At 36.9% G+C, this 21,748-nt stretch overlaps 1 protein-coding gene across 8 annotated transcripts in view; it reads left to right on the forward strand.

Moving 5' to 3' along the window:
- Positions 1 to 21,748, forward strand: part of dnmt3ab (DNA (cytosine-5-)-methyltransferase 3 alpha b) — a 278,365-nt gene that overhangs the window by 24,691 nt on the left and 231,926 nt on the right. For all 8 annotated transcript variants that reach the window (XM_015348572.2, XM_015348605.2, XM_015348586.2 and 5 more), the window contains exon 3: positions 21,193 to 21,288. In XM_015348572.2, coding sequence (XP_015204058.1) covers positions 21,193 to 21,288 — 96 coding nt within the window. The remainder of the gene's footprint in view (positions 1 to 21,192; positions 21,289 to 21,748) is intronic.

The raw sequence follows: 21,748 nt of genomic DNA on the forward strand, positions 1-21,748 counted from the left end.
CATAATGATAATCTGTGCAGATTGAATTTTCACTCTTGACAATTTTCAACCTCATTTACTGTATGCGTGATTTTGTGTTATCTCGATAACTGTTGGGTGGCACAGTGGCTAGCATTGTTGCCTTGCAGTGCTTAGGCCCTGGATTCAGTTCCTGTGGTGTTATCTGCATGAAGCTTTCATGTTCTCCCCATATTCACATGGGTTCCCTCCCACAGTCCAAAGGAATGCTGGTAGGTTAATTGGCTTCTGGGAAAATTGGCCCTGGTGTGAGTGGTTGTGATTGTGTCTGTGTGTACCCTGTGATGGACTTGCGTCCCATCCAAGGTGTATCCTGTTTTAACTTTCTTTTGTTTCTTCTAGAGTGGAAGATCCGTAGAGCATTGAAATAGTCTCTTGCATGTCTTTCAGTAGCTAGTGTATAGGAGTATAATGTGGAATACTCCTCCTTCCTTCTAGGAACGTTGCTCAGTACCAGGTTGAATTATGGCTGCTCAGCTGTCTTTCACGTGGTCTTGAGGGTGGTTGCGGCAGGATTCCAGCTAAGGAGGCAAATTCGCAGGTTTTTTATACAGTAAGAGTGATTTTAGTTTCAGTGTTCCTGAGGTGTTAGGAGTATTTCCATGATAAAATATGCATGTGTGCCAAAGGCAAGGTCACTGTCTGAGGTTCTGATTATAAGCGATGTGAGCTAGAACTGCAAGTCTGGACAAGATGACGGCTCTTGTCTGAACTACGTTTCCCAGAAACCTCACTCACCTGGCCAGTTTGAAAAAGAACAATTGGTCAGGTGATGATTTGCAGACCAGCAAAGCAGGCTTCTGGGAGTCCCCATCTAGTAAAACTACTACTACTAGTCGTTCTAGTAGTCGCGTCATGGAATGTGCAGCATTAGTGTTAGAAGCAGCCGTGTGAGGGAATGACAGAGGAAGCAACTGATAGACTGTGCACATTTTCTTTTTGAGAAGGGTTTTTAGAGCGGGGATGAAGAAGTCTATCTTGACTCTCAGTGTGATTTCAGTGTGATTTGAATAGCATGATACCTCACAACCTAGAGCTCACAGGGGAACACACAACATTTAAATGATGTGGATTAATCAAGTTAAGCATGAGAAATAAAAACTGCAATAAAAGAGAGCATTTCTTTTTTCATATTTCTCCTTTCCGTGCTGGCCAGGTTCATATTATATTACCCTCCCAACCTTTGTTCTCCCGCTACTTTACCTTTGCCTATTGCCCTGTCTCTCTCACACCTGAAGAAGGCTCCACGGCCGAAACTTTGTGTTCTCTTTCTTCTTTTTTTCAGCATGGAATAAACCTATTACAGGTTCATATTATGTCTTGAATGAAGGATGCAATATATTCATATTTAATTGAACAGTTTGTTTGTTTTTATTCAGTTAGATTTGTACTGTTAATTAACTTGGCAGTCATTACATCCTGCAGCCATCCCTCCAGTATCCTCTAGGTCTGACTGTGTGGTGTGGTGAAGAGCTTTCTGGAAACCACATTGTGCCTAGATTAAATCTGATTTGATCAGTAGTCTTTCCTAATTAATGCTGTTGTATTGATTTTATATGTACCAGCCCATTATTTTGTTGGAATAATAAGTCAGTTATTTGTAAAGAAAGCTTATTTTTCTTTTTATGGAATTAATAAAAGTTAATACATTGATAAAAGGATAAAGGCTTAATATTTCTAAATTTAACAATTTCCATTTCAGTTTAAAGGTGGATTCACAATGGATGCTGTTTTCAGATCATAAAAAATAATTCACAAGTGATTACAATTGCAGGGGGCATCTACTGCAATAACAAGTTGTTCTTACACTTACAAGTGGTAAAAACCATCCCTGTTCAAAAGACTTGTTCCTGTTCAGGGTCATGGGGGAGCCTATTCTGGCAGGCAGAGGGAGCAAGGCAGGGTACACCCTGGATGGGATGCTAATTCATTGCCGGGCAGATGCACAATCACAAACGTCGACACGTACATGCTCACACCTAGAGCCAGTTTTCCCAGAAACCACATAACCTACCAGCATGTGGTAATTACCGTACCTGATCAAATCAGTGATATGAAGTAAGTAGAGCTGTGCTCTTATTTTTTCACTTGCAATCTATAAAAATGCAGATGGACAGTTGTTTACAATGTCAACATGATTACCCTGGATCAAAACTTCGATCTTTACAGAATCATCCATGGTTAGAAGATAAGTGAAAGGCAGTGGTTTCATGTTCTTCCTGATGTATTCCACTGAATATGAATGCAGTATAAGGACAACACAGGGAGAGAGAAGTCTGGTACGCCATTGCATTGTGATGTATTTGATGAATGCATTTACTTTAACTATAACTGGTTCTCGGTATTTGTCCTAAGGGACCCCTGTGTCTGCTGGGTTTTATACCAGCCGGGCTCCTAATCGATGATGCTAATTGGTATTTGTAACTGATATGGATGCTTCTCTCGACTTTTCTTTTCTGCACTCAGGTCTGGGTTTCAAACAGAACAAATTATCCACACAGGACTCAATGCAGTCTGTCTTTGGCTTGATAATTAGAACTCACTCCCTTATTTCTAACTCAGAATCTCTTGATAGGTGATTTGTTTATGATAATCTAACACAGATGGGAATGACAATATCACAGACGCTCTCACAATTACTTTTTTTTTCTGTTCCAGTCCAGTTGGTCCCATTGTACACCTGAATGAGGGGTGTTCTAAATCTCACTTGTTAGTGCAGGGTTTGAAATAAATTGCAAATGTCATTTAACTTTTTAGGGCTGTAATTTAAAAATAGACCTAAACTTGAAATTGTGTAGCCTCTCTCTGTTGGAGCAAAAAACAGAAGACAAACAGGTCCCTAATAATCAAGATTGAAAACGAGTGTTCTGTTGCAGGGAAACGCATAACTAAAATATTGCTGTAGTAATAATGTATATTATAAAGCACTAATAAAAAAAACAATTTTAAACACTATAAAATAAAAAGTCAAGAAAATAAAAGCTAAGTTGTAATTAAAGTGCTGTTGTTGGCACTTACCATCGTTACTTCACAACATGTTTTGTCTGCAGAACAAGACACAGGATTGTGAAAAATCATTACTCTCTGCAAAAGTGCAAAGAATGAAGGGGCAGGAAAAAGTAAAAACTTCCATTTTTTTTAGCACAATTTGGTGAGTGTAGGGAGGATTATAAATGGCTTTGTTTCACAATCCTGAGAATCCAAGATATTCATTGAAAGAATGTTTGAGTCATATACAGTACTACTACCATTACATTGTTATAATTGTCAACTCACAGTACAACATTTGTGTAAAAATGTAATGAAAGGTAGAGAAATGAATCATGACATCACAATTGTTCACCTTTTAAGTAGAATATCTGAACTTTTAAATAGATAAGGTCATTGAAAACCAGTGAGGACTTAATTATACAGCAGGGCATTTACTGGGGCAATTATGTGAAGTACCATGCTTAAGGGTATACCACTGTGATTCCACAGCCTTCTGGGCTGGGGTCCAAAGCTCTGACCATCACTCCTTGCTGCTGTATACGGTATGTTGAAAACTTGTGAATGAAGGCTCAAATGTATTTTTGCCTCCATCTTGTGTAAAAAGGCCTTACTCCTTAACATGTTTATATGCAGGGCCTGATCTTTTTGCCTGTCACAACTGGCTGTGAACTATGGAAGATGGAGGGTTTGCAACCGAACCCATTGAAATCCCCATTCTCCATCTTCCCTTGAATCAGTGACTTTCTTAAGCACTTTGCTGAAGATATTTTTAAGTGGGGCTTTAGAATCTGCATGGGTCGACTGCTCAATTTGTTCAAAAACGCATATACAGTATCTGTGCTGTTGAGCAGGTCAGCCAGTAAATGTGCTTCCTCAAAGGCAAGGAAGAGCCCTTTGAGTCAAACCAGATATTGCTGGTTTGCGTCTGGGTCATCTCCTCAGTTGAAAAACTTTTTTTTTCCATAGTTGCCACATGCATGTCTGATTTCAAGAGGTATGCCTATGTTTAACTTGACAGGGCTAATACAGTATGTTGGCATTGCTTTTGAAATGAAATGAATCTGGCAATGAGCCTTGAAGAACGTCATTGTATGCCTTAATTTAACAGTCTTATCATAGTCCAAACATCTTTTAAAAATCAACTTTAAGTGCATTTAAAGAGTTCACAATGTCCTGTGTTAGTGCAGATAATCTGTCTGCTAGATCAACTCAGTTCATGGGTACTCGATTCTCCTTGTAAAACAAAATGTGTAAAATAGTTATATTACATCTGAACCTTCATTGTCAAGTATCCATGGATGTTTTGATCCCTTTTTTAGTTTTGTTAAAGTGAAAATCATCAGATTGTGGTAAATATTCCTTTTTCAGTTAACTTGCTGTAGGAATTGACTGCTGCTAATTACTTATTTGTTGAGCAATACACCCATCTTGGGATAGTCAGCATTTTCTACAGGAATATAAGGGAGAAAAAATGTCTCTGTCAAATTGTATTTTACAGCACCAAGCCTTGTTTTTCCTTGCTTTTTAACAGAGGACACATTCTCACCAGTGTCAATTTTAGCCATTTGTTGTGTTTTTGTATGTAATATTATATGTTGGTATGTGTTATCTATGTTGTGATTTTAAATGTTATCTTTTAAATATTGTCATTTTTTGCTGGTTCTACGAAATTAGCTACATCCATCATTATAGAGTACAGTGGCTATTGTTATATTTGTTCACCAAAACCCATCAAATTTAGTTCATGATTGAATAACTATTCACAGATCCTGTTATGATTACCTACAGTAATGCTTGCTGGAGATGAGGGATGCCAAGAAGGTCAACAAGTTCTGAAGGGTTAGGAGCCCCAGAGATCATGTGGGCAGGAAAAACTCTAGGCCATACACATTATTTATCATACATTGCAGTTTGTTTCTTTGCCTTTTGCTATTACATTTGAGGTACTGCATTTCCATTCTGCCTAATATGTAAACTGCATTACACATTGTAGGCCTATTTAATGCAGAAAGCCATCTTTATTAGATACAGTATTAAGTGCAGAAAATATTACAACATATAAGTGTTGCATACTCTTCAGTCTTAATCATTCTAGGTATTTTTCCTGTCTTTGAAACTGTGGATCACACTGTTCTCCTCTACTCCTCCATTCTGACAATTTTCTATTCAGTATGTGCTTATCTAGAACGTTCTGGTTCTGTGTACGTGTAGTTTTTCTCCTGCCTTGTTGAGTGGAAGAACCAGCTCTCCTGGTGAGGCTCACTCTTTGCTCCTTACTCTATTTCTTCTGGTCTTCCCCAAGGCTCTGTCCTGGCTCCCATACTGTTTTTATTTTTCTCTCTCTACACCGTTTGTCCATTCATGTGCTCCAAAGGCTTATTATATAATTTTTATGGTGGTAATTCCTCTCCTCTCATAGATACTCATGTCTCCCCCCATATTTCTAACTGTACCAGTAATTTCTTCCTGGATACACTCCCATAAACTTTAGTCTGACCTCCTTTTTTATCAGCTTTTTCCCTTTCTATAGAAGTCTCTTTTTCTCTTAACATGTTTCTCCTCTGTTTATACCACTTCTTCTTAAGCTATATTTGTTGGATTCACCTTAACCAGTAGTTAGTTCCTAACTAAGTGTTCCACACATGTCCTAGTTTAGGCCCTCGTATTCTCCCACATAGACTATTGTACTATCTCTTGGCTGGCGTCTTTGCCAGTGCCTTCTGCCTACAATTCAGCTCATCTAGAATTCTGCCTTGTCTTTTCTCTTCCTAACTTGTCCAATGCTATCATGCTATGCCATGTATGCATACAATTTAAAATGCTTACTCTTTACTCCTGCTGTCTCAAAAGCATACAGTAGGTCATGTATATCTTGAATCTCTTATTGCTCCATATCCTGTACTCTCTAATTGCTCCAGATCACCTCTTCCATCAAGTACAATATTTGTTTATATGCTCTGTTCTTCCACTGGCAGAGCTTATTCATTTTCCACCCTTGTTTCTCTGTGGTGTAATGAACTATCAACAGAAATCAGAACCATTCAGTCCCTGTCCATATTTAACCCTTACTCAAGCCTGAATCATCTGTTTTAACAGCACCTGTGCTCTCTCAGCTCCTAACTACTTCATATGTGAGTGATCTGTCAGTGACTTACAGTGTATTGCACTAATGTTTTAATTTGAAGGCTAATATTAGATAATTAAAATCTAGTTTTGAATTTAATGTCATGTAACTTGTTAATTGCACATATTCATTTGTAATATACCTGGGGGCGGGGGTGACATGTCAGGGTTCTTTTAATCGGTCAGGTGAAAATACTGCTTTAATTCACAGTTCTAGTAACAGAACAAAATAAAAATAACCTAACCTTCTCTGAGCTCTAACAACACTAAACAAATCTCTCTATATAAAGAACTGTGCAGCTTCCACCTTACTGGGTTCAGAAACTAAGACTTAAACTACAAAACATTCACTTCTCCAGTGTCCACATTCCATCTGTTGGTAGTTTCCTTCCTTGCTGCCTTCTACCTGTGGTATGGTGCATTGTCAGAGACTCTGCTTTCTTCTTACCCAGCGGAGTTCGAAAGCTAGCGTGGTTGCCTTTGCTTCCTTGTTTTTAAATTTCAACCAAATGGTTGCCTTCCACCAATTGTTCAGGTGACTAAGTGCAGCTGGTCATTCCCCACAGATTTCCAAAGAATGTGGTTCCAATAAATTCCCCCCATCTTTTCTCCACCTACAACCCTCTTCCATACTGTAGTTACATGCCTACAGGGTGTTTACATTACTGATATGTACACTGCTTTTAGCTGTTCATTTTTTTCCCCGACACTTTACTCCTTTTATACTGACTTCAGTTAATTTCTCTCTAAATTTATTTTTACTTTATTTTACCTACACGACTGTTTCTTGTACATGAGTTAAATTCACAGTTTCCAATAATGTCAATTATCCTGCATAAAATATATACTATAAATCTGCCTAAATAATACTTTAGGTATATATCTTTTATAGTGCTGCAGTTTGTCTAAAAACATGTTATGTTCTGCTGGCTGTTGAATGTGATGAAGGCTGCTTTTTTGCATGAGTAATGAAAAGATTGATATGAACAACTAACTTAGTTAGTTTCAGGGTTGGACTGTCATCGAATGTTGTGTAAGTTCCGGTATTGTCCCTTTGCTGGCTCAGTGAGTGACCAGTGAGTGGTCAGCCAAACTAATAATGTGAACCAGATGGTATCCCAGCAGTTGTTGCTTTCTGGTCATTATTTCTGAGCTGTGGGTGTGATTACAAACCTGTAACCTACAAATATAAATAACTGTAAAGGCATTATGCAACACTAAATATCATACAGAGATGTTTGCACATACTACAAGTGCTGAAGGCAATTGGTAGTTATGCTAAAATTTCCATTTTCATTTGTTTTACTGATCAAGGCTAAATCGTGGAGGTGGAAGTCTATTCCATGGTTCTCATTTTTGTTTCAATCACAGATCACTGTATGAAATGGCATATAAACTGCAAATGTCTGGTCCGTTTGATCTGTGCATACACATCAGGTTTATTTAAGATCTTTATCATGTTCCATCAATTTGATGACCTCTTCCAAAAGTGTTACGTACTGCAATCTAATTAAACTCTTTTGATTTCTATTTGAATGTTGGTTGTGTACCTATATTTGTATTGTTCTTTTCTTGAAAGGAATATAGCCTAAAAATGCTTAAGTGTATGCTCCAACTGATATACTGTCTTAGCTCTACAGGTAGAGATCCTTTGTTATAGTTTCTTGACAGAGCCTGCAGGTCTTGCTGATGAGAGGTGAGGTGCACCTCACAGGTGGCATTCGAGAGACAAATACTGGTGTGTGAGGTTTATACTTTGCATCTCTGTAAACAGAAAACAATAATACACAAATACACAGTCACAGGATATGTTAAGATATATTTTAATTCCAAGTCTGAAACCTGCAAAAAAATACCTTAATTTTCAAAGGCAGTCTTGTTTTCCCCTTTCGATTAGGCTGTAATCTAATTTAGTCCAGTGTTTTTTTTTTCTTTTTCATGGGCTAGTAGAGACATCAGAAGAGTCCTAGGTGTAAGTCTGTTGAAAATCCTTTTTTTCCAACTTTGGTACTATGTATACCAACTACTGTAAGTAAATGCTACTTGAGTTTAAAATCTGTCGGTGCTTCATTTCTGTTCTAGTTTCTTTCATTGTAGTGTATTCAAGCTGGCCGCACCTGGTTAAGTCACATTACATGATTGATGTTAGCAGTAAGCAATATTACTTTGTTTTGTGTTATTCAAGGAATGGACTAAACAAAACTAGTAATATATAAGCATAAGTATGTAATATAATACAGTCACAGTCAGTCTTTCTTCTAAAATAAATTAAATCAAAATATATCATGTTTAATTTTCATGTTGGTTTCCTCCCATTGAATGTATATTGAATGTGAAAGAAGAAAAGACATGCTCTTCTAGAGGCATTGCTTTGAAAGGCAAGGCAGTAGGCACTGCTTGTATGACAAATGTCTTGCCGGTAGGAACAATCAGTGGTTCTGTGTTTGCTGTCGAGGTGAAAGCCTGCCATGAGGTGGGCTCATCTTGCGTCCATGTCAGGATTCCAGATTCTGGGCATGTGCAGCTGTACATCACAAAAGTGGTTTGACATGTGACGTAAAAACTGACACGATGTCGTGGCTTTCACTGCGGATTGAAAATTACCTCACAAGATGCAATACTCACTTTTTTTTTCTGCCTCATGTGTGCCTTGGGCGATTGGCTGTCACGCCAGATCCATTAAATTATTGGATCACCGATTGTTAGGAAGGCCGCTTTGTTTTCAACCAGATGGTAGAGTAAACATTCGGCGACAACACAAAATGTCTCACTTCATCTGTGTAGTACTTCTGGGCGAAGCTTTTTTTTTAAACAAAGACCAAACATTGTGTGTTTTCAGTGTTTTTTTTTTTTCTAGAACACAGAGGACAAAAAGCATATTTGTTTTGTCGTCAAGCTTCTCTAGCTTTGACAGATTAGGTAGAACAAAGGCCTTTCTGAGAGTGAGTCATTGCTTGAATTACTCTGACACGTTCCATTTCAGAGCAACATTGGAGCTGTTAGTCAGCAAGCAGCATCCAGCTTCTGACAATAATGGTTGCTAAGCAGGATTTTCACCTTAGCAACAAACCTCCTACCTTAGCAACTTGCTTGTAGCCTCATAAATGTATTTTGTAGACACTGACCAAAATGTGAAACCAGGGCACCACCTGCAGAAATGTAGCTAATTCTTGACATCAGTGAGGATGTGGGAAATCTGAACAGAGAAAGATGTATGTTTTTTCCAAGTCAGACAATAGTAAATGTAACACATAAAACTCATAATATGCAAAGAAAATTATTTTAAACTCGCCTATGAAGTGTTAATGCAGGGTCTCACCCCTGCTTTTATTTTTTTCAGGAAGAAAGTCCTCATTAATACTCCATCATACAGTATATCAACCCTGTTGTGGGGTTGTGTTTGGTCTTATTTTTAAGTCAGAGGTAGCTTTCATTTCTTAGTTGGATTAAATAGTCCGCAGAACGTTCCTTTTAAATGTTAAATGTAAAGTTGATTAACCTGTGTGGGTTAGACACAAGTGTATGTTGACACAAAACTTCAACATCAAGGTAAATAAATGATCTAAATGGATCTATATTCTATCCAGACATTGTCGGAAAGCTTTGTATTCGTGGTAAAAGAAGCACATGGAGCAAGGGGCACCAGTCCACCGGAGTGTCCATCTTGTGTCTTAATAAGACCATTCCAATGGCTTCAAAGATTAGAAATTAAGCTTTCTTTAATGGGGTGAGGAAGAATTGTTCTTGCAGGGTCTGACAGTTACCATGAAAAAGTGTGATGGATGTCTGCAGTGAATACCTGTAAGAGACTAATGATGTGTATATTTTAGGAAAATACCGTGGGGTTTTCATTCCTCAAAGATCATATAACTGGAAGGGTTTTATAAAAAATAAAAGTTTAAATTAAGTTTATTTCTTTACATTAGGATTAGTTTTTTTATCTTCTTATTCATACTGTAAGATGCCTTAATGAACGAATCAATGTTTTGATTGTAGTAGTATAGATTGTAGTAGTAGATTGTAGTATATACTGTAGCTGACATGCTTTCACAAACAAATCAGTATACACAGAAAAAAATGCTGTTCTTTCATTCAGCTTATATAAGAATTGTTCTTATTTTACAGTCTCACTAGGAAAACATAACAGGTGTTTTACCTGTGAAAGTTGGTTTTGTGTTGTCAAAGAAGAACAACCTGGTACACTAACTTCAGGGAAATGCAACTTCAGATTTCTTTGCAGATTGTCGTTTTGAGCATGAAACACCTTATTAACAAGCTACAGCAGAGTAACTTGAGATCGGCAAGTCAGGTAAAAGAAGGTTAATACTGTAATTATGTATGCAAGTCAGTAGAGCATATGATTTAAAGTATTCTACTAGATAGATCTTTTTGTTAGCTGTAGGTTAACTGCAGAATTTTAAGTTCATGAAAGGTGAAAGTGTGGGGTAAGGAGTATTTATAGAGAGGCTGTGATACACAGACATCTAACTACTCTTTGATGAAAAACAGTCATGGCCTATACATGTTATGTAGAGAATGTCCAGTCTGTCTGGGTAATGTATTAAGAACAAAGGAAATATGGAAGATTAGAGTTAATGTCACTTTGATGATAAAACAGCTGGGTAGCAATAACTTGTACTTCAAAGACGTCTTCTGACATTAGTGTTTAGATAATTTTAATTTATGAGAGATTGCCGCTGGAAGAGCTTTCTATTGTGTTGAACGCTGTACTGATTGAGCCAACCGGAGACCCAGCTGTTGATATGTTGAATGGAAACGGTGAGAAAGCTGAGACATAAACTGAACAGCATTGTAGAATGAAGCTTTATTGTTACAGGCTCAGCCCTAGGATAGTGGTGATATACTGTAATCTTTCACATTTGGAGATCAAAAACAAGGTTTTTGTAGCACTTTAACTATCTAACCAATAAGCAACCATCATATATTGTCAGATTCAATTCTTTGATCAGTGCGATAGTAAAAGTAGTTTCAAAAGCTACTTTTGAATTTTTGCAAGTTATTTATGCCTGTAACAGTGTTACAAAACTTGTACCTGGTTTTCCTGATGTTAGGCAGGAACATCAGTTGTGATTTTCACACCCTGCTTTTATGTTGACTTTGTGCAGTAATCAGTAATACTGCTTTTACATGGATTAAGTTAATACTGTAGCTATTAATTTTTGGTCTCATAATGTAGCATGACAAGTTGTTTTAGCAAACTGAAGCAGGCATCTTGAGGTCCCAAAGAGATTAGTCAGTTGAATGAGAAATTTGCTCATATGTTTACAACTTAAAGAGACTTATGATTTCCTCTTTTGGTGCAGTGTTTTCCATTTACCTTTATTTCAATTTATAAGCCTAAACCTGGGTGAATTCCAAGTCTGCTATCCCACAGAGTTCCATTATTTTACCAGCTGCAATAAACCTGTAAATAACACTACCTTACTGAACACTATCTCGCTTGACAGACGTTACAGTGTTTAAGGAGAAAACATGAAAACAACTAATGAATTTTATAACCAAAGAAGTGAGTGTTTTAATTTCCATGGTATACAGACCTGGCCCAGTCATTCAAAGTAGCATTTTGTTTATACATTTGATTTTGTTAACACTAAAATCATGAAAAAAATAATAACTGTTGCTATAATAATAAAATGCTCCTTTCTATAAATTTAACAACTTTTTTATTTTTTCACTTGTTTTGTTCTTTGTTGATTGCCAAAAATAGGATTAGACTTTTCTTGAATAGTATTTTTTGAGCAGCTGGAATGAATTTAGTGATGCTTAACTCTTTAAGGATAGAAGACAGTGTTATATACTTTCAGACTAATTTCCATTCATAATGTTAAAGCACTTTTTAATGTCCACAGACCAGTAAAGCACATTGCTTCATTTTTTAGAAAACCAGCCACATGTGCTGTTGTTTCAGCTTTTATTCTTAATTTAAACATGAAAAGACAAAATTCTTCCATGTTAAACAAATGGTAAGTATTTAACATCTGGTTCCTTGCGTAGCAGTTTGAGGGTATTATTTTTCTCTCTAGCAGTTTCATAATGACTTTTTCTTCAAAAAGGAAAACCAAGAAAAGGTTGTTTTATTTTTCAGTTATGAAAATTGATAATTGGTAGCAGATTGATAGAAGGCATTTTGCTTTATGAAACTGAAGCTCATTTGTTACTGTCGTGTGGAGCAGTGGTTAGGGCTCTGCGTTTGTAACTACAGTGTTGTCAGTTCAAATTCAAGATTAAGATCCTACTGTACTCTCAAGCATTCACTTAAAATGCCCTGTTATTTAAACAGGTACAACTGTCAGTTGCTTTGGATAGAATTATCATCCAGGTAAATAATAAGTGTATGCAAAGACCTCTAAATGTCTGTGATAGCTGGTAATGTGTTTCCATGTAGGTCTGGAACCAGCTACCCTGACATGATGTTAAAGCTAACACCCTGGCTTCTTTCAGGAACAGGCTGGATAAGATCCTTGGACCAATTAGCTATTAACTACCAAATGGCCTGAATGGCCCCCCTCTCATTTGTCACATGTCTTATGTTCTTATAATGAGTTAGTAAATGAAGTTGCTTATTGACAGATTTGTAGTGATTAGAACTTCCATGTCCACTTTTTTTGTAGTTGTAAGTTTAATATTTCATAATGCTGTCTGACGGCAGTGATGTTTTGATAAAAGAATGATGGAAAATCAAGAACTCTGTTCTTTTAAAACTACATAGAGTGAAGCAAAGAATTGAACCAGTTGGAACACAGTGCTTGGTACCCCTGCAAGGGCTGAGCAGGTTAAAGTCTGTAGCCATGTCAGTTACTTCACTCTAGAAGTATAGGTCTTTCACCCACTCACAACTTAATTCCTTTGCAACCACATGACATGGATCACTGCCCAGTCATGAATTTCAAACTCATGTTCAGGATGCAGGTGTACAGTTCCTACCATTTCCCAAGTACTTCCTTGTTTTTAGAGTTGGAATAGATGCAATCGAAATGGCTGATCTAGAGCTTTGATTGAAACTTTAATGAAACTTCTGTGTTGCAGTAAAGCTGTGCTTACTTAACAAAAATAGAAAGGCGGGAATATGAACTAGGAGGGGCATTCACTAAATATTTCAGTCAATATTTCAGTTACACTGTTTCACAAATTTTGTCAGGTATGGAAAAAAAAATAGACGGAAAGCAAAAAAATACTCTGTTAATTGAAGTTGCAGCTGAACACAGAAAGTCAGATAACAGGGGAATTTGTATAGGTGTCCTATGTCTTACAAACAGTTGCTCGACAAATGCTTGGCTTTTCTCCTGATCTCTTAAGACTAGTTTAAAATCGCCTTCTCAGAGCAATCGATATAGATGATTGTGTGACTGGTGTCAAATGCATATCTTTTTCAGCCTGGATAGTGGTCCTTTTCTGCTCTTCACCAGCTGCTTTCCTCTTGTTGTGTCTGTGTGTGTGTGAGAATATTGAAAAGTAAACTCTTCCTGTTACAGCAGTGCTCACTTTTGCTTTTGTTTTACTGCTGTTTACCTCTCATGAACTCCTTATCGCATCTTTGGCACAGACCCACAATACAGCCTGAGGACATGTTGTATAGTACATTTTCGGGGATGCGTGTATGGTATGGCTTTCATACTATCTTTGTGTGTTTGCTTGTGCAGCTGATGATAAAACATACCTTTGACTGTGTGCTATTTTTGCTGTAATATGTGCTCTGAATCATTTTTATCTCCATCATAAGTTGTTCCTCTTATTAGGCTGACCAGTTAGTTTTTTCTACTGGGCCTCAGGGTTTGCCAGCTGGCTTCACGTTCTTCAGCTATGCAAACACCCTGAGAAACAAACATTTTTTATCTTTCTGGCTTGAAGCAGTGTCATTGCCACGCATGTTCATTCCATGAAATTATAAAGATTTTTGGTAACCCTGTTTTATAAGTGAGAAGGGCATTTAATGAGCACAATGTTTGGGCTTTGTTTAATGTGAATTTTCATTATGTGATTAGGTAATTGTTATTTTGTTACACCAACATGAAGAACTCACAGCTGAGTGATCAATATAATGCTACAGTATTTAAAGGGTAAATAAATTTGGTCTTCTTAAGATTTCATTTTTAATAGATGTCAGTGTCTTTGGAGAGGAGAAGCTTTCCAAACTGTAGGTCAGGGGACAAGATGTGACTCCACTATTCACTGTATACAAACTCTGTTTCACCCTGCGTTGTGGTCAGTGTTTTTTTTGGCTTTGGTCCTTTTGAAGTTCCATGAAGGTATGTACTGTGTGTAATATACAATGTGCTGGTACATTTTTGGTTGAATAAGACTTGACAGATTGTGCTCTCTTTTTCATTTTAAGGCTGCATTCCTATTGGGACCCAGAAAAGTCTATTTTTTTAGGGTCTGTTGGCGATTCCAGCTGAAGATTCTCAGGATCTGAAGTCCCAGGTCCCCAACTCATGCTTGTTTAAAAGTATGGTACAGAAATGTACATATTGTCACTTAGCTTACAGATCAAGGTAGATGAACTATTAGTGGACAGATAAATATTATATTAAATTTTAATCTGTGTGTATATGTGGATTGTAGAGTGGGTTTAAACAGCATACAACACATTTCCGGCCCCTTGGTGTTCTCAAGGAAAAATAATCCTAATTTACATTTTTTTTTGCTCTGTTATCCTGTGGTGTAGAACATCATATTGTGGTTTATTGATTAAAAAAACATACATTGAGAAAGTTGCATGCAGTGCAAAATTCAAAGAGAAATGAGGAGTCTTTTCCCATTTGCGAATAGTGGTAGTGAGAAGTTCCATGGATTTGTGTAAAAAGGCATCTGGAGGAACAGCAGTGGTGTCTGAGGCCCTTTTGATAGGGAGAGAATGTGGGTGAATAATGGGCAGACCACCCACTGAGTCAGCTGTGGTAAACGGCATTTCTGATTTTCAAACATAGAAGTCGGCCCTGAACTCTTTATGGACCAGTGGTGATCCCATGTATTTTTTTGTGTATGCTCTCTCCAAGTCTATCAGAGCTAATGATGAAAGAAATGAGCAGATAAGCAGAGGAGACCAATTCTAAAAAACACTTTGTCTCAGTTCTTGCATTCACAATTGGACTCTGGAGAGCAACAGAAAGGGAAGAAGTGAAAAACATTGTCAGTACTCATATTGGGGATTTTCAGCAAGCCACAAATTACTTTTACTATGTTGTGGGAAATTCTTCATCAGAGGAGCAGGACACAGTGCAGATTCAGTTTTATTGAGCTCAATAAGTCCGACAACTCGTGCTGGGTCTGCCCCACAGAACAGACAAACTGCAAGAGTTTCCCAGCTCTTATATACAGTCAGAAGAAAGTTTGTTTCACAATCTGAATGCTTGTCCTGTTCTTTGATATGTAATTACTTCTAGTCCTACTCTTGTCTAGCTCTAGGTTCTGTCCTTTGATATGCAGCAGGCATTGGTCTGCTTTGTCCTGTTTGTGGGTGTCGTTCCTGTCTTTTATTATGTAGCGTTAAGTCACTGGGGCTGCTAAAGCAAGTCAGCTTTATGGCATCTTAGTGGAACTTTTGTTTGAGGCTAAATTAACAGACCCCATCAACACCTTTCACAATGTGCTTAAGTGGTTACTTTGATGCTGGATAAGTGAGATATATACATGTCCCACTTCAACTAGGAGCTGGTCTACACAATGCATGAGACGACTAGAAAAAGTCACTAGTTGTGGAAGCCTCTCAGGGCTCTTATTCTTCATTCAATACCTTTCAAAGGGACTACAGTGCTTTCTCTTCCATGGTTTGGCTACGATGAGTCATTGGTGTCTTAACTCATTTTACAGTGATTATTACTGTAAAATTAGATCATTAGGGAATAATAAAGGTTTGTCAATGCTGAAGATGGTAATAAGTGTATATGGAGCCACCACGTTTGGTAACTGTGTGACCCTATTTGACTATAGGGACTTGGCAGATGGTTTCCAATATCCTACCTTCAAAGCTGATGCATATGATCGTAGGTACTGGTTAGACTTGTCCCTCTTTGTTTAGGATCCGTTTACCTTCTTTATTTCTTAGAACAGAGGCCCCGTCTCATCTTGATCCATTTGTAGCCGATAAAGGGTTTTTTTGCGATTAGTTGTCTTGTAATTATGTATTTTCTTCATTTGTAAAAAAATGTTTTAAAAACACTAGAAATAATTTTATTCCTAACAAAGTTGAAGGTAAGAACTTTCTCCATTAGTCATGTGTGATTTTAATCTTGTAGATCTACAGTAAAACCAAAAAAGGAAAACCTCTTGGTGGTAATCATTAAAGGCTTAAAAACATCAGTATGTTTAGGATTTCAAGACTACCCTTTTGACTGCTTATAAAACGTACTACATTCCAAAATACAGTCAAGCTGTGAACTTGAAAACTGTAATACTTTTTTGGGGGCGTTTTATTGAACCAGGTTTCAAAGCTTTTACCTGATCAATGCTATGCCATCCCTATCTAAAGAATAAAGTTTACTGGCTTGTATGAAGTTACTGAAAACCTAATGCCTCTTCAAGGCTCTTCCTCAAACACATCCCAGAAGCTCTATAGTGGAGCACAGTTCATTGATGTACCAGCTAAAAAGGAATTCAATAGGTTGAACTGATGTGCTTTTCGTCTTCAACTCTCATCTAGGAGCCTTGAAAGATTTCCTTGCAAACAGGACAGGATTTGGGGTCTTTGCTGAGGCAAGATTAATTGATTGCAGTAACTTGTGAGTTTTCACAACGCATTTGTAGTTTTGCTTAGACAAGGTTTTCTGATGGAAAGCTTTAGGAATTGAGTGAGCTTTTTTTCTTTTTTCCTGATGTATAGAATTTGCAGTCTCATTGCACATTCAGATAAGATACTGGTGTTCCTTCAATATGAAGCCTGAAGCCACTATATTTGTATCTTTCTTTTTTAAACTTGCTCCAGGGAGGGGAGGGTTGAGTTGTTCAAAGTATGTTTTGTAAAAGGGAAGAGAGCTTTATTAATTCGAGGGAACTCCAACTAAAAGGACTGCTTCTGAAACTGAGCTGGTTAGCCCCGTTGCAACTTGTTACTTAATGTGTATTCGTAAGATTGTGTCCTTCACACTTTTCACATCTTTTTTTTCTCTAAAAACCCCTGAAGCAAAGAACTCGAAAGACACCTATTGACTTAAATGTTTAAAAGACCACCATAAAGTAATTCATGCTCCTACTTGTAAACATCATATGAAAATTGCTTGAATCATTCTGAATTTATACCAAGTATTTACAGTGATGCTGATCGGTAAATTCAAATAAATCCAACACACTTATATATTATGATATGACTTCTACAAAAAACTTGAATTATTCCACATGTAATTGTGTTATTCTTCTTGAATTAACCATTGATGTTATATTGAAAACTGCATTGATGTAAAGTGGAAACAAACCCACCATGTTCACACAGTTAACAATAATAAAAATTAAGCTTAATACTTTTTACTGTTACTTTGTTAGGTATTGCTCATTAGATACAAGGTATTTTAATACCTTCTCTCTTGCAGTATCTAATAAAATCTACACAAAGTTTAAAAATATTACCCTTGCATCCCATTCATTGTAAACCATTTTAGAAGGGTTGAGTGTATGAATACTTTTCTGAAGCACTTAAAAGATTTGTAAAAGTAAGGGATTTTATAACATGAACTTTAAGATACAGAGGTGAAGCTATGTCATACTGAACAAATTACTTAAATTTGAATTTCAAGGGACAATTTTCTTTTCAGATGTTGGTTAGTATGGAATTTCAGAAGCTGCAGTGCATTTGAGCAGGATACCAAATCTGAAACACCAGAGTGCTTGCACATGTTAATATTTAACATGCAGTCTTTTTATGTTCACATTCCTGCTTCTTTTCTGGCATAGGACCTGTCAAACTTGGTTGAGTTTGAGCTTTCACATGCTCTGTCAAAAAACTATATATAAAAATCCCATGCAAATCCTAATATTATAGAATGTTTAAATGCTTGTAATTCACATAATACACAATAATGATAAAATTGTTGATAATACACATGTATGTGTTGTTGTGGATGTTTTTAACTTTTCCTAGTTAAAATAAATTTGAATCCCTTCAGTGCACTTTAACTGAAAACATTTGATATTAAGAACGTACAGTGTTTTTCATCTATTACATGAATATGCTACATACTGTAATTCAAATTTTTAGAATTAGTAAGACTCATTTCCCAAAATCCACACCACTTTTCTCCTAGAGAAATGTAGCTTACTCCTAGATGTGGGTCGATATTTGATGAATTGAGAGATGTGAAGGAACATCTTGACTAGGAGTGTCAAACTTGTTTGCCAAGTTTGGACAGATTTTATTAATATATATATAATTGTTCATGTGTACTATAATACATTAATATTTTCAGGACATTTTAATTTTGACAAGTGTTGAACAAATGTACAACTATTAACATCCAACCCTGACTGTAGGGGTAATCAGTTTTACAAATTTACGTCTCAGCGAAGGCTCTCTTCTTTGTAGCTCCTTCCCTTTTTTATCTTGCATGCTTAGCAGTTTTCATCGTTGAACATCCTCCTTATTTTTAACATGTCTGCAAAATGTGTTATGATTGCTGCAGGTGTTACAAAAGCAAAGAGAACAAAGAAATCCAGGGTGTCTTACAAAAGGTACAATCGTAATACAATAGCCGACTTATACAGTATATTACAATTCCATCAGATACATTTTAGCTAGAAGAAAAGTCCAGATAATCTTTTAAGGACATCTTATTCTGTAGTTCATCTTTAACTCTAGTTCCCATGGTGAAGACAGATCAATTGATAACCAAATTCTTCTAGACTGCATTTTGATAGTGTTGATTTGCTGCTTTCAGTCAAGCAGAAAAAATCTGCACCCTGAAGTGATTTTTATAAAGCTTCATGGAGCAGGTGGATGTCTAGTTAAGTACCTAGAGAGTATTATGTGGGGAGCGTGTCAACGTGCATTGGCTGCAAAAGAACAAGTAAAAGTTATTTTCACACGCTGAAAGTTAGTAGAAATGGAACATTTAATCTGTGTTCAGATTTTCACACCTCTCTTCCAGATCCCCCTTTGTTTGGATCACCTGTCAGCTCCTTATCACCTACTGTACTTTGCCCTTTGTTCTCCTGTACTTTATATTCTAACACCTTCCTCTCTCTCAATCACGCCTCAAAAAGGCTCAGCAGACGAAACATTTTTCTCCCTGTTTCGCTGTGGAATTTATATTTACTTGTTCATAAAAATCTTAACTGTGTGGTGTTGTTAACCCTTAGTGTTATTCCTGTATTTTAATGTTCATTAGCTAGCCCAGGGTTCTCCAACCTTTTTTTTCCTGAGGGCCACAATTTCTTCGGAAGAAAGGCTGGAGGGCCAGACAGTGGGAGGGTGGGTAGACAGGGAGATTTTATGATAGAGGAATAAACAGCACAATTTATACTTATAATAAATTTAATGAAAACCCTTTTGTCATATATTGTAATTTTCAAATGAACAAATAGAGCTTAAAGAAATATTCCCATACTTGTGTACAAATTTAATGTGATATTTGGAATTGCTTCTGTGACAGAATGTCCTCAAATTCTGGTTCAAACTTTTTCCCCCCCGAATCAAAATCAGCTTGAGGTGCTCATCAGAGAGTGATTGTTCGATATTTAGATTTTACATATTTCATTTTTGAAAAGACAGAAAACATTCCACGAGCAAATTTTTGAATGTTCTTAAAACTCTCTTCAGGCAGTGATTTATAGAAGTTTAACAAATCATTTTCCTTAAACAGATCCCTATACAAGTCATTCACAGCAAGGTCTACTGTACTTTGAGCTGCATCTCAGGATGAAGATCTTCAACTTCACTTCCAAAAGGATTCTGGAACAATCTTAGGTTCTCTGAGATACTGTCAGGATCTTGAAAACGGTCTTCAGATTGCTGGTTAAAATGTGAAATCGGGTTTAAAGTGAACGTAATCGGGAAAAGGTTTGGTACATTTATTTCTGTACTTTTCACAAGTTGCAAAATGAACAAAATTGTAAACTGCCACCCTGAAATGATAGAATTTTTGCCCTGAAGTTTCACATTCAGTTCACTCATATGTGCAGTCACATCCATAAAAAGGCGATTTCTTTGCGTAATTCAAAAAATCTCTTTAGCACTTTAGCTTTGCTGATTCAGCTAACCTCACGGTGGTACGGAACGTCCCGATATTCACTCTTGATTTCAGATAGGAAGTTTTTAACTGACTGTGATGAAGGGAGGATGATCGTATAAAATTCACTGTCTTCACAACTATAATGTTTCACGCTGATAAATTATGTTTTTCTTCAGTGTTTCTACTTTATCTGAATGCATTTTGCCAGTCATGTCTGAGTACTTCTGTGGTTCGTATCGTTATGCCTTCGGATGTTAGAGTCAAGTTTTCTCTCCTCTTAACTCCTGACACTTTGATGTAAAATAAACAATGCAAGAAAACTCAAGAACAACAAACAAGTGAACCTAAGGTAAAGGTTATTTAACTTCTTTAACACTTGCGTGAAAGCATGCAATGGTGGCTCTCTGTTCTCGGGCCAGATAAAAATACCTGGGCCATAGGTTGAAGACCTTTGAACTACCCAATGGGATACATTTTCTATACTCACAGAAAGTATTGCTTTTGGCATGTGTTGTCTTTTCTAAGACCTGTTCATTGCAGGTATTTACAAATTATTCAGGACTCTGAACTCAAACAGTATTTTATGAAAAAATAATTAATCAAGGGCATGTAATGAAAATTAACATTAAGTATTCATGCTTGAACTTTCCCCAGTTTAGCTACTGTATTAATAAAATCAATCTGTTCTTCTTGAAGTGTCTTTGTCTTAACAGTCACCAAAATGTCCCCAAGTTCATAGGAGTTCCAGGTTTATTTTTTTAATAGTTTTTCTCAGTTTGTCTTTAAAAAAAATGACAAAGAAAGTCTTCCCATCTTTCTCAACTGAGTCAGTAGACCTAACGGTACATATACAGGTAAGCAATGTTTTCTTCCATTCTTTCAGAGTGAAGATCAGGAGCAAGACCGCGGCAAAGAGCCAGGCAACAGCGTGCCTCTGAGGAAAGTTGGTCGGCCAGGAAGGAAACGTAAACAGCTGCCCGTGAGTACAAGCCATTTTCTTTTCACTGCCATTCAGGTGTGTCAAAATCTGAAGCAGTTTGGAGATAAAACTACGTTGAAACTAGTGACATTTCTACATGGTAGTTGTGGATATTTAACTTAACCTCAAGTGTCCAGTCATATTTTTCACTCCATTGATTTGGATGGCGTTTTTTGAAACTTCCATGTCTGAACAGCTGTGGATGTTGATGCTTATTTCTAACCGGGCTGTAAAATGAGTGTGTGGGCTTTATAGAACCCTGCTGTCAGCATAAAGTGTAGTAATGCACAGTGAAGTCATGGTAAAGCGCAGAGAGGAGTGGTAAGGCATGACAATCAATCAGTGTGTAACATGAGAAATCAAAGCAAATCTTTGTTAGCAGCATGGTAAAGCCAAGGGAAATTTGCAAACGTATACAGAATATAATTTACAAATGCTTTCTTCCATGGAATATTACTAA

This window comes from Lepisosteus oculatus, chromosome 2 (genome assembly GCF_040954835.1).
Source record: "Lepisosteus oculatus isolate fLepOcu1 chromosome 2, fLepOcu1.hap2, whole genome shotgun sequence".
Classification (NCBI taxonomy): Eukaryota; Metazoa; Chordata; class Actinopteri; order Semionotiformes; family Lepisosteidae; genus Lepisosteus; species Lepisosteus oculatus.